We start from the raw sequence: 12,721 nt of genomic DNA on the forward strand, positions 1-12,721 counted from the left end.
GGCAAGGTGTCACTTTGTTTTAATGTGGTGGATAAAAATGAAGTAAATGTGGTTTGATGTTTCACGTGGGAGGAAATGAGATTTCTCTCAAATGGAGAAGAAAACAAAACAAGGAGGGGACACTCCATTTACTCCCTTGACTTCTTTTCCTTACCTTGTATTATTTTAGTTCCTTAGTCTTAGATTTTTATTTAGTTTTATTTTGGTAAGAAATAGCTTGTAATAGTTTTAATGGAGGAAACCTTGTGTTCCTCTTGAAAAATTCTCACTTCTTCATGTAAGTGAGTATATAAATAAATAGTTTTCTTCTTTTTCTTCTCTCTCTCTCTCTTTTTACATTCCACACTTTTTTTAGTGTTCTCCCAAGGATCATGAGCTAACTTTCCCTTTTTGGGGAGTTAATAAAACTCATGTGAGGGAAAATCTTTGTTGTTTGGTTTAGTAAGTTGTTTAGGAACAACAACTAGACCTACATCCTATCCCAAAATGATAGTTGGTGTAGTGTCTAGTTAGGGATCAAAGTGATGAGCTTAGAGATAAGTCATTGCTTTGGTTCCACATGCTAGAATGTATGAGCTTAGAGATTAGTCATATATGTTAGGGATCAAATTTTCTTTTATTAGGACTTGTCTATGAGTTCTAGGAAGATAATAATGAACTTATTAAAATCAAATAACGAAGGTTATCTTCACATGAGGAGGATTAACTCTCCACTTTTGTTTTTAGTAAAATTTTATTGTGTCATAGTTGCATGATTTTTGTAACTTAATGTTTTTAATTTTTGTGTAGTAAAGAAACCAAGTATTTAGTATTACACTACAAAAAAAGTGACTTTTAGCGGCGGACTTTTTTGTTGCGGCCATGGTTGTAGTGGCTAGATGCAGGTTGTTGCCGCGGGAACTAAAAATGGTGGAAAAAGACACCTTTTTGCCTCGACAGTATCCTTTCGTGGCAAAAAGTGAGTGTCTTGCAACAACTGCGAGCCAGCCGCGGCTAGATGCGTAGCTTTTTGCAACGACTAAGTTAGGGCCGCGACTTTAGGTATGCCTTTTGTGGCAGCTGGATTGTGTGGTGGCTAAAAATTAATTAAAAATCAATTTTGTAATTAAAAAAAGCATAAAATATGAGTTCATTCAAGCGGACAATTTCGTTTTTTCCCACCTTTATTTTGGCGAAAATTGAAATGACCCAAAATCCGAATTCTCAAACAACAACAAAAAAGAAAAAGTAGAAAAGCCAAGAGCTAGGGTTTCATTTCCATCTTCACTACTCCATTACTTCCGCAAGTCGTTCTCCATCTTTACTTCTTCCACCAATTGGTCTTCACTCTTTAAGTTACTACCCAGGTAAATATACTATTGGCTGAAACCTAAGAGTTTCACCAACCCACTTCAAATCACCAATTATAATTGTTTTATCTTTTATCTTTAATTGTTATTCTCTTATCTATATGATTCTAGGTAAAAGGTGTGATTTACTGGTTTAGAGCTTGTGCTTTCTTCTTATCTAAAGGTAAAGTTCATAACTTTGATGCATTAATTTATATCTTAGTTCCAATCAACTATTTGTCGACTATTGATGGTTTAAAGTTCAAAGATGGCTATCTGTATAAGAAAGTATCTATCGAGTCAATAAGCTATGTGGATGTAGTGCCATCAACTGATGAGCTCCTGAAGTTTAAACCTTATAAGAAAGACACATCTGATAATGCAGAATGGTTGTCACACCTTTATGGTGAGCAATGGAAAAAGCGTTTGTCTGAGTGTAGTAATGGAGCAACCAAAGGCTCAGAAGGTACATCAGGTTCGAAAAAAGGGAATCAATTTCAATTGCACAATCTTGTCTTCTTTGGGTAAGATAGTATTACCACTTGTTTTTGTTGTCTTTGCAATTATTGTGTTATTTTCAATTTTATAGATCACGTTGTTTCTTGCTTTGCAGCCCAAAAGATTTTGGTGTTATCATAGGGGTAGAGAGTGATGGCTTCCATGTAGTAGCATATGGTGTTTCTGTTCACTCTTTCTCAATTTTCTTTTCACATTGCTTGTTCTTATTTGTATTGTTTGTAGATTCTAAAATATGACGAAGTGGAAGGAGCAGAAGTGTTGAATGTTGAACTCCACGAGATAAACAATAGTAGCTCTGATAAAAAGTTTTCCACTATGGACTAGCAGATGAAAACAATATCTCTAAATGACATTGTCAGGGTTTTGGAAGGTCCATTTACAACGAGTCTCTACTCCATCTTATCTCCTTCTTTTTAATAATTACTAACTTTGTTTTTTATAGGACTTTTATTAAATGCAAAAAACTTAGTAAAATGAAAGAAGGTAGTGATGAATAAAACCTTAATAGTTATTTTTCTTGCTTTTCAGGGAAAGGAAGGGATTGTAAAACATATTTGCAAATCTACAACCTTTATCTATGATGAAAGCCAACTGGAAAATGTTGGTTATTTCTCACCAAGTCTCGGATGTGTGAGAATATCGATAATTTAATGGGGGGGTCCACCATGAAACCATTGTATGTATTGAAGCTCGAGTATTTTCTCCTTGGGAACTGGAGTTTGGGATACTTCCTCACTTTCTTATCTCTTTTATTTCTTCAGGGCAATGTATTCGGTGCTCCGGGGTTGGAAGATTCCACTGGATCCCCCAAGTCACCTGAGTTATTTAAGAAGCCATGGGAAGAAAAGGAGAGCACACGTGATTGTATGTATATAGATGGATGTGTAATGCACATTGTTTCTGCTGGTGTTTGATTCTAAGGGATGTAATTTTGTATCCCTATTAATTTAGTTTTTGAATGTAGTCAACAGTCGTCGCAAAGGGGATAGGGATGGAGCATTTTCTGTTGGCCAAACACTGAGAATCCGAATTGGTCCTCTAAAGGGCCATCCTTGCCGTGTTGTTGCTATTTATCGTTCTGACATCACCGTTAAGGTTGATTCGCAGACAAAGGTCTTGTCAGGTTGGTTGGAATCCGAAATGCTGTTTTGTTGGATGCGAGATAAGGCTCAATTTGAAATTTATTTTACATGCTACTGAACTTCTACAGTTAAATGCGAGCATCTTTCTGAAGTTGGTATGAAGTCCAATTTCATGACTTGAAATGATAGATTTGCAACACAGGAAGGTATGCACCTTTTATGACTTGATTGATGGCATTCACATCTTTCCATGTGTTTGTACTTGTACTTGTGCATGTATAAATGTCTGAATGTTATATATTGACATTTATACAAACACCAAACTTACTCATACCGTTCATTGATACTGTTATGCGTAAGCTGTTCTACAGTTTGAATTAATATCAATCAAATTTTCTTTTGTATCTTCCATGCAGTTTGTCTTTAGGTTGTATGTGGCAAATCATTAGTTTTTATTATATCTATGTCTTTGCAACTGCCTATGTATGGCAACAAATTTGATTGAAGTTTTGATGACCAAATTGACAATCCAGATTCAATCAGATTTATGAAACGGAGATCTATATCCAGTCTGAAAAATCATACTTAATCTAGATCTGATATAATCCACCTTATAATTGGATAAGAAAAAAAAAAGTAAAAGCCCATGTTTATGAATCATTGAGGAAGGGTTAAGGGAATCTCTGATCAGATATGTATGTGCACCGGGTTGTGGGGGTTCTACAGTCGGTTTTTGGGCTTGATCCAAAGTCCGTTGTCGGTTCCATTATATCAACTCATTTGCATGTGTAATATTTTTTTGTTATCTGTTTGTCTTTTCGTTCATATAATTGATTTCCTTGATTCTGAAATTTTGATAGAGGCGTCAGGAGCACCAACAAAAAGCAATGGATGGGGTGGTTCTGCTTCACTGACTACTGGAAGGTATACATTTGTGGTTTCAAATGCTCTACTCATCTACAAGAGTTTTTAGCACCTTTGACTAGAAATTGTTAGAATATAATCATATATTACAGTTGTATCCTATAGTAATATATGATTATATTCTAACAGAAATTGCCGTTTAAACTCTATTTTTATTGTGAAAAACATGCATTTTGGATTTTTGGATTTTTGAGTAGGGACCGAGTATGGCTCGAGGGTAATCAATTAACTGCCCTCAAGTTTTGGGTTTTTGGTTAGTAATTATGAGGTCAACATAGAAGAAACTAGTTTGTATGGTAACAACTTGTAATGGAATATTAATTAGGACTGTCCCATCCTTTCCAAGTTACATCTACAAGAGATGAGATGTAGAGATCCCTATGACTAAATTTTTCTCACTGGTTATTTTCACTGTTCTCTAGTAGTTAACTTGAACCTTCACGTAGTGTTTTTTCTGTTCGTAGTTTTTGGAGAATGGAAGAGGAGGCCCTAACTCATTGTGTAAATAAACTGCTGGATTGAGAGTTCTCCAATCTTGAGGCATTTTCTTCTCTGCAATTGAATATTGAAAAATGCATGAAGTTTCTATTTATTATACGACAATAATATGATACATGACAGTTATTCAATCATCTTTACTTTCTAACATGAAAGGCTAATATATCTCTGCCCATCTCATCTCGTAATAAAATGATTTGTTTTGCTTGGGAACTCTTGGCCTGATTTCTCTGCCCCTGACTTTTTGGTTTGTTTATTTGTTTCTCTTGTTTGGTTTATATATCCTCAAGTGTGATGGATTTTTTTTTCTAATCCTATTATTATTATCTAATATCCTATTTACTTGGAACAATCTTAGGTGGATATACCTCTATAAAGAATCCTTTTGATTCCCTAGTTACTGATGATCCCGAAAAAGGTATGGTGCAATTTATTGCGACTAAACTGTTTTGTATTAGCAAGATAGTTATTGAGTCAGCATCTTAGACACTGCAACTATTCTTAACATCTCCCATGCGAGTAGCTGATTCATTTACTATTTCTATCTAAAGGAGATGACCCTTGGGGGAGCAATAAATATTTTTTGCAGCGGCCGTGACTGTGACAAGAAGAAATTAATTTATTTTGACAATTAAATTAATTCAAATAAAAAACAATGTCTTGCCACGACATGGTCGCGGCTAAATGTCCATTCTTTTGCAGCGGTGGCAAAAGTCGTGGTAACAAACTTCTTTCCACACCCTTTTTTGCCTCGAGCGAAGCTAAAAGTTTTTTCGTGGCAAAACACATGTTGCCACGAATTTTGGGCTTTTTGCCACTACAACTGACCGCAACAAAAAATCATATATTTTAGTAGTGTTAATATAATCATATTTAAACTTACTCACTAGTTCCCTAAAGAGTAAAACAACCAAGTTGTAGTTTGTCCTAAGCTTTAGGTTGGTTCGAATCCTTACTCCAACTATATGAACACGAAGATCATGAGTAAGGAAAAACTTTGAATTCGCACTTTCGCCAAAGAAGAGAAGCAATTCTCTAACATAGCAAAAAGGCAAATATCATCAGTCGTGTCTCCTCTGAAGCCGTCCCCACAGCTGTCTCCTCTCTTTGATCTCCCTCTTCATCGCTTACAACTTCCGCCTCCAACTCCGGAGCCACCACCTTTCGCGGTCGGCCTACTCCTTTCTTCCCTACTATAGCCATTTCCACGTTGCTTTGTTCTCTCCCCACAGACGGCGCCAAATGTTACACCTCACTCTCTCACCCTTTTTTCTCTCTAGGTCTTGCCTCTTTTCTCTCTAGGTCTAGTCTCTTTTTTCTAATGAATCCCCCCTCTTCTCTCCCCCTCTTCTTTCTCTTTATAACCTTCTCTCTTTTCTTCCTAGCCATCTATCTGTCCATTGATCTCGTGGCACGCCTTCAACCATGTGTAGGGCTGTCGTACAGTAACTTTGATTCCATGGACCGATCCGGTGCACCACCCTTCTGTAGTATATACTACTTCAGGTGCATCTCACAGTTAATCTATCCCATCCCAGATCCTACCACTACAAAAAGGATTAGATCATTTTAATGTAAATTGGTACAATCATTATTGTTTATTAAAGTTCATTCAATTTTATGTAAATGCAACTTTATATTTTGTCATGAGCATCAGCTGTGCCTGCGACAGTGCCTATAATCCTATAACTGATCGAAGCAATGTAGAAGTGAAAACATACTTATTGCCGGCTTGTTTTTGAACTAGAATTGATAGCAAGTTTTCACTTCCACTTTTGTTGCATCTTTGATATAAATTCCTTTCCCCAAATGGACAGTTACACTAAATGGAAACTATTTTTGATGTTTTTCAGTTTGTTTCAGTTTTGATCTGGTAGCTGAAAAAAAAATAACTGTTTCAGCTATCAACTACATAAAATGTTAGGTTGAATGGTATATATCCTCTTTCTAGATTTTTTGTTTTTAGGTACAAAATGGAAGCAAAAAGGGAAAACTGTGTAACTTTCTTGACAATTATTTGACAGTATAGAGTTTTCAGTTTATATATATTCTGTATAAAGAATAACAAGAGATGTTTTAGAGGTCAACTGGACATTAACTGTCTGTTTATGTTATAACCTTTTTCTTTGGATGACTTATATTTAAAGGACAAGTCTTACTCGTAGTCTTTGTTGGACAACATTTCTTTTAGATCTGAACAATATATCTGTAGTGCCATAATCACTGGATCAAGTCCAATGATAAACAATACCTAAACTATTGTTCCAACTTTCAAGCGAGTACTACTGACTCAGATAGTGTGGAGTGAGGATTACTCCCATGTTACATGTTAGAAATAATTAAGTGATAACCACTAGATAATCGTTGGGTTAGACTCTTGCCACTTACAAATTGATTTTTAGGAAAAAAAAAGTTTTCATATATTGCTAACAAACCTAGCTAGGCTAACAAGTATCCAAAACAGTAAGTTTATATTTAGGCTTGGGCCACTATGGGCGATTTTAAGGTGATTCTTAATATCTTGAAGTAACTTAGTTACATAGCCACCTTGATCAAGTACTCCTAAAGATTACCTTTTGTAGAAACTTTTACTGTGTGAGAAATTCTTATCTTCTTTTTCGCGCTCTTTATTTCTATTTTAGGGTTGTTCTTGACCTCCTCGTTGAAGAAGCATTAGAATTCTATGAGTTATTAGTCCATATGGAAGATTCATCTACTCAACCTACTCCAAGGCAGCCTATGTCTTGGAGTGATCTGTTTAAAAACCCGAGCGCCCCAAGAAAAACTACAGCTTTGAAGAACTTTGTTCCAGTTCTTGTCGATGGAGTTGCAGAAATACCTCAGGAGATCATTGATGAGGGGGTAGCAGAATGGAAAGACACTTTGGTAGGGTATTTTATAGAAAAAAGATTGGTTTTTCCTTATGTTAAGTCAGTACTAAAGAAAGCTTGGAAATTGAAAGGAACTATGGAGATCACTGCTGCTAAAGATCTCTTCTATTTTAAATTCTCTGTGGATGAAGACAAGAAAATGGCTCTAGAAGATGGTCCTATCTTCATAGCAGGAAGGATTTTCATCATTAGACCATGGACTATGGAGGCCAAGAAGATGCGTAATCGAATAGCCACAGTTCCAATCTGGGTAAAATTGTTGAATGTTCCAAAAGTGATGTGGACTTTAAACGGTATATCTTATCTTGCTAGCTTAGTGGCAGAGCCTATGTGTACCGATGATGCCACTTTCAACAAGCAAAGGTTGTCATTTGCAAAGGTGTGTGTAGTAATCCCGTTACTGTTTAATTTTTGCAGTTCTGTACCAATTCAAATTGGTGATAGAGTGATTAATATTGGAGTTGAATACCCTTGGAAGCCATCATCATGTTCTAAGTGTATGAAGTTTGGGCATGATACTAGTAAATGTCCTTTGTCTGGACCTAGATATTGGGTGCCTAGGAGGAGTGGTGTGGTGATTAATGGCAATGCAAATGGGGTTGGTACATCAGCACAAGAAGCAAATACAAGGATGGAAAGGCACATTATTACTAGTGGTACTATTGTAAATATTTCTACTGGTCAGTTTAGTGGCACTGCACAAGGAGTTGCCCCGACCATTCAAGTAGAAAATTAGAATTATGTGAGGGGAGTTGAACAAGCCCAGGTAACGGCTCAACAACTCAATGAAGGGACTACTCATAAGGAAACAGAGAGTGATGTAACAGTGCAGCAAGGAGGTGACCGCGTATCTGAAGGAGTAGTTGAACCTCTTTCCATAGTGGTTGCTACGAGCTCACTTACAGAACAAGTATTGGCCATCAGAGAAGCAGATATTGAGGGAAACTTAAATCAGAGGGGAGAATGTGTGAACACGTGTAGAACCCTCGTCATTGCTACAGAAAGAGGTGGTGCCATAAATCCTCAAACTGCAATCCCTAGACAAGGAAGTAACAGAGGAGTGGCAAGTGCAGATGAGACTCGTCAACATAGAGTTTTACCGGTTAACCAACTGCTGAGTAGTAGAGAACAAAATATGTATGAAGGGTTAGTTGCTAGATAAGAGGACGAAGATGATGATATCTCAGAGAATGAAACTGAGTTCTTTAGCGATAAAATAGCACTTGTTTTGCCTAAGAGCTCATCAAGGTATGAAGTGCCTTCTGAGGATCAAAATCAATGGACTACTGTGAAGCCAAAAAGAAGCAAAAGGATTCAAGAGCGTTCTTCGAGAGAAATAAAGCCTACGCTTGTAATGATGAAAAACAAAAAGATGAGATGACTTGAGGACTACACTAAAGAGTATTGGGATGATACTTTGGGACTCACTTATGTGTATTGTGCTTGCGAAGGATTCGTTTGTAACTATGAGAAAGCATAGACTCATCTTAGGAAGGATCATCCTAAGATTGTTAAGGACAACATGACTAGGAAGTAGGATTACTATATCTACTTTCTTAGGTTTGAATGTAGCATGGTCAATATGTTATCTTAAGTATGTTAGGCTTGAAGCCTATTGTTATTGTTATGTCTTTGTGTTCCTCCTTTTAATGATCTACTCTTAGGGAGGCTTTGTAAGGTTTAACTATTTGCAATATACCAGGTGGGGGTCTTCCTTAATCCCAGCTTAATTTAGAAAAACAAAAAAACCTAGCTAGGCTTGGCCAGAATCCAAACTTGTCCAATAGGACCTAGGTCGGGTTTAGGGTGGAAAATTTATATATATTCTGGGCCGGGCCTGGACCTAGGCGTGTCCTGTTCAGATCCGCCACGTTGACATCCCTACTCGTGGCCAACTGAAGTCAATATCCTCCTGATGTCTGTCTTTTAAATCCTATAGCTTGATACAAGGAAGACAATTTCAATTTCAAAACGTGCGTAGTCATGCTATTTGCAAACAAGAAGCAACTCTCTCTCTCTCTCTCTCTCTCTATATATATATATATATATATATATATATATATAATGCACGTGAATGACAAATAAATCTTACTAGCTGAGTACGTGAATATGAGCAAACTCAATTTGGGTTCTATTTTTGTCATGGAGTGGTCGACTCCAGCAGGCTAAGATTTTGCATCAGTTGAAGTTGCCTTATCTCCATAGATGAGTAATCTTCAATGTTTGCACATTGTCAAGACAGTCCCTCAAGGATCTAGAAATTGCTTCCATTTCTTTCTTTTTTTTTTTTTTTTTTTTTTTATTATTATTATTATTATTATTTTTTTTTTGTAGAGAAAAAAAAAATCCTTCAGTATACATGGATGTGGTTTAGTCGGCCACCTGCAACAAAAAGTAATGGTAAGGTAGACAAAGTTAACATTCTCAAACTCAAATTTCCCAAACTTGTATTTTGCATGCTAGTAGAAAAACCATGTTCTAAGTTAAATACTCCCCCCAAAATGGAACTATAATCATAATTACAATGTTTTCAGCCCAGTATGATCTTGCATGAAAGTCTAAGAAATTTGTAAAAACTTTATTTGACGAAATCTTAGTTCAATTAAAGGCAGCTAGTGTAATTTAATGAGCCGAGTGAATGAAGCACACCTCTCAACTAAGCTGCTTGTACGAAATTAGAGCTCGTGAATTCACCATTTATATATTCTAGATTAACTCCAAATCAAAAACTTTCTGTGCGTAGCTAGGACCATCATGGATATATTCAAGTCTTTTGAAGATACACGCTAAAAATTCACTAATAGCTAAAAGTAACAACTAACACCTTAGAACATATCTAGGTGGTAGTATAACCTGTTCAAATTTGAAGAAAAACTTTGAAATTTCTCGGAATTCCATCTCTAGGTGGCCTCAAATTTGGTCGCATCACTTGTTTGTTCGCATTCTTGTTTACAAATTTGGCAATTTGGATGCGGATGCGGAGCGACATTGGTAATGTCCCGCGCCATTGCAAATGTCGCTCCATTTTTTTTTTGTACTTTGACCAGCACCTCGCGCCAGTGGTACAGTCGCGCGCCACTACTAATGTTGCGTGCCATTGCCAATGTCGCGTGCTCCAACGGAAAAAAAAAAACGGGCAAAAAATGGCCGGAATTTTACATCCATATATCTACACTCATCTCCTTCTTCATTTTATATACACTCAACTCAAATATTTTTATCAAACAACTCAACCATTTCACATCCATCCTTAACAAACAACACACACACATTGCCAAAAATAGATTATGAAGTTTATGAGATTTTTCCCCTTCAATCTTTATCTTCATCTTTATCGTCATCTTCTTCTTCATCTTCTTCTTCATCTTCTCTAGCGGAAGACTTGGCAGATAGTCTTGATGAAGAATTTGTTAATGCCATTCCCCTTATGAACCACCATTTGGCTATACTTACACAAGCACAAGTACATGCTCCGAAGGCACCACATGGTGGTTCAAAGAAGGGTCGAAAAGTGAAACATAGAAACTATGCTTTGACTTTGGAAATCTTGAAGGCCAACTACTTCGTCGATCATCCTGTTTTTCCGAAAGAAGATTTCAAATGGCGCTTTCGTATGAAAAAATCTTTATTTCTTCACATCTTCAACGATATTCAGACTTATTTTAAGTACTTTCAGCCTAAATTTAACAATGCTGGTAAACCTGGTATAGATCCTTTGATCAAGGTGGCTACAGCTTTGCATATTCTTGGTTATGGTACGGTAGCTGATCAAATTGACGATCAATTATACATTTCCGAGCAAAGTGGAAACCAGGCGTTGAGGCATTTCTGTGATGCAATTATCAGTTTGTACGATTCAGTCTACTTGCGAAGGCCAAATATTGTAGATACAGAATGCTTGCTTGCACATTCTGTCATACGTGGATGGCCGGGTATGTTGGGAAGCATTGACTGTATGCATTGGGAATGGCACAATTGTCCAACTGGATGGTAAGGTGCTTACAGTGGTCGTTCTGGAAAACCATCTGTTATTCTCGAAGCTGTTGCAACCGAAGACCTGTGGATATGACATTCTTTCTTTGGGATGCCAGGGTCACACAATGACATCAACATGTTGGACAACTCACCGGTATTTGAGCACGTGATCAATGGTACTTCTCCACCTGGTTATTTTGATGTAAATCAGCATAGCTATAATATGGGTTATTATTTAGCTGATGGTATCTATCCTGACTATGCGGCATTTATACAAACAATTTCAAACCCTAATGCTCTAAAGACGAAGTGGTTCGTAACGATGCAAGAAGCTGCAAGGAAAGATATTGAAAAAGCTTTTGGGGTTTTGCAATTTAAATTTTGGATTTTGGCAAAACCTTGCAAATTATGGCATGTGGAGACAATGTGTATTGTTATGAGAACATGTATCATATTGCACAATATGATAATCGGAGCTAAGAATAAAAGTTATGAAATGAGAATGTACATTCCTAATCCAAAAGGGAAACCATAGATCCCACCTACTCAGGAACACTACATTGAGGGGCTCTACGAGTTCAATCAAAGACTATGTATGATAGACTTAAAAACGACCTTGTCGAGCATCTATGGAGCATTAGGGGTGACCGACGTTGATTGTTGTAATTTAATTTAATTTTGTAGATGCATATTTATTCTTAATTGTCAATAAACAATGTTAATCAATTCATATTTTTTTATATATATATTTTAATTTAAACTAGCATATATTTATATAAAATAAAAGTTTATTCATATTAGAAAAGCATATTAAGTTACATAGTCATAGAAAATAAAATGATTAACCACTCTTAACCTTTTCCTTCAAGGTTCGCAAACTTTTTCAGCTCAGCTCTTTAACACCATCACAACCATTTGGGCATGGTACCTGTGCATAAGGGCAATACCTATACCAATGATCATCCTCACCATAACACGTGCATATCAACAAACTGTCTCCATATATATATATATTCCATACTAGGACATATATCATACATGCATTTCAAAAATCTTACTTCTTTACCATATTCGTTATAACTTCTATGTATGAGCATATAACCTTGACAATGTGGTGCTTTAGGACACCTTTTGTTAAGATCCTTGCATGATAACGCAAGGTGTTTTCTTGAGGTGTAAATTTGGCACCTCTCTTGATCGAGTGTATCAAAATATAATGATTGTTGAGTTGATTCGCCAACATCGGTATGTTCGCTAGTTTTTTGCAATGATGAAGAAGAAGCTATAGTTGTAGAGATAGTTTTGGAGTGTTGGGTGAGAATGAAGCAATTTGTGAAATTCTCGACTTTCTACTCGATAGCACACGACATTAGTACTGGCACGCGACAGTACCAATGGCGCGAGACAGTGGTACTGGCGCACGACATTACTAGTGGTGCACGTAGTGGGGTCTACAATTAATTTTGCGGTCGATATTTGCAACCACCTAGAGTTGGTCGAAATT

The 12,721-nt window shown here is 36.6% G+C and overlaps 2 protein-coding genes and 1 long non-coding RNA gene across 3 annotated transcripts; all 3 read left to right on the plus strand.

Moving 5' to 3' along the window:
- Positions 1-2,608: 2,608 nt before the first annotated feature.
- Positions 2,609-3,136, plus strand: LOC147492828 (uncharacterized). The gene is made up of 3 exons (XR_015198202.1): positions 2,609-2,711; positions 2,812-2,970; positions 3,058-3,136. It is a non-coding gene; the product is annotated as an uncharacterized LOC147492828 (long non-coding RNA).
- A 3,694-nt stretch (positions 3,137-6,830) lies between these two features.
- Positions 6,831-8,961, plus strand: LOC147492829 (uncharacterized). Its single transcript, XM_086566665.1, has 2 exons — positions 6,831-7,984; positions 8,718-8,961. Exon 1 carries the CDS (start codon positions 7,052-7,054, stop codon positions 7,976-7,978), a length of 927 nt encoding a protein of 308 aa, XP_086422791.1. The 5' UTR covers positions 6,831-7,051; the 3' UTR covers positions 7,979-7,984; positions 8,718-8,961.
- Positions 8,962-10,669: 1,708 nt separating this feature from the next.
- Positions 10,670-11,236, plus strand: LOC147492830 (uncharacterized). Its single transcript, XM_086567654.1, has one exon. The coding sequence runs from the start codon at positions 10,670-10,672 to the stop codon at positions 11,234-11,236; it is 567 nt and encodes a 188-aa protein (XP_086423780.1).
- Positions 11,237-12,721: the final 1,485 nt, after the last annotated feature.

Source organism: Coptis chinensis, chromosome 6 (genome assembly GCF_015680905.1).
Source record: "Coptis chinensis isolate HL-2020 chromosome 6, ASM1568090v1, whole genome shotgun sequence".
Classification (NCBI taxonomy): domain Eukaryota; kingdom Viridiplantae; phylum Streptophyta; class Magnoliopsida; order Ranunculales; family Ranunculaceae; genus Coptis; species Coptis chinensis.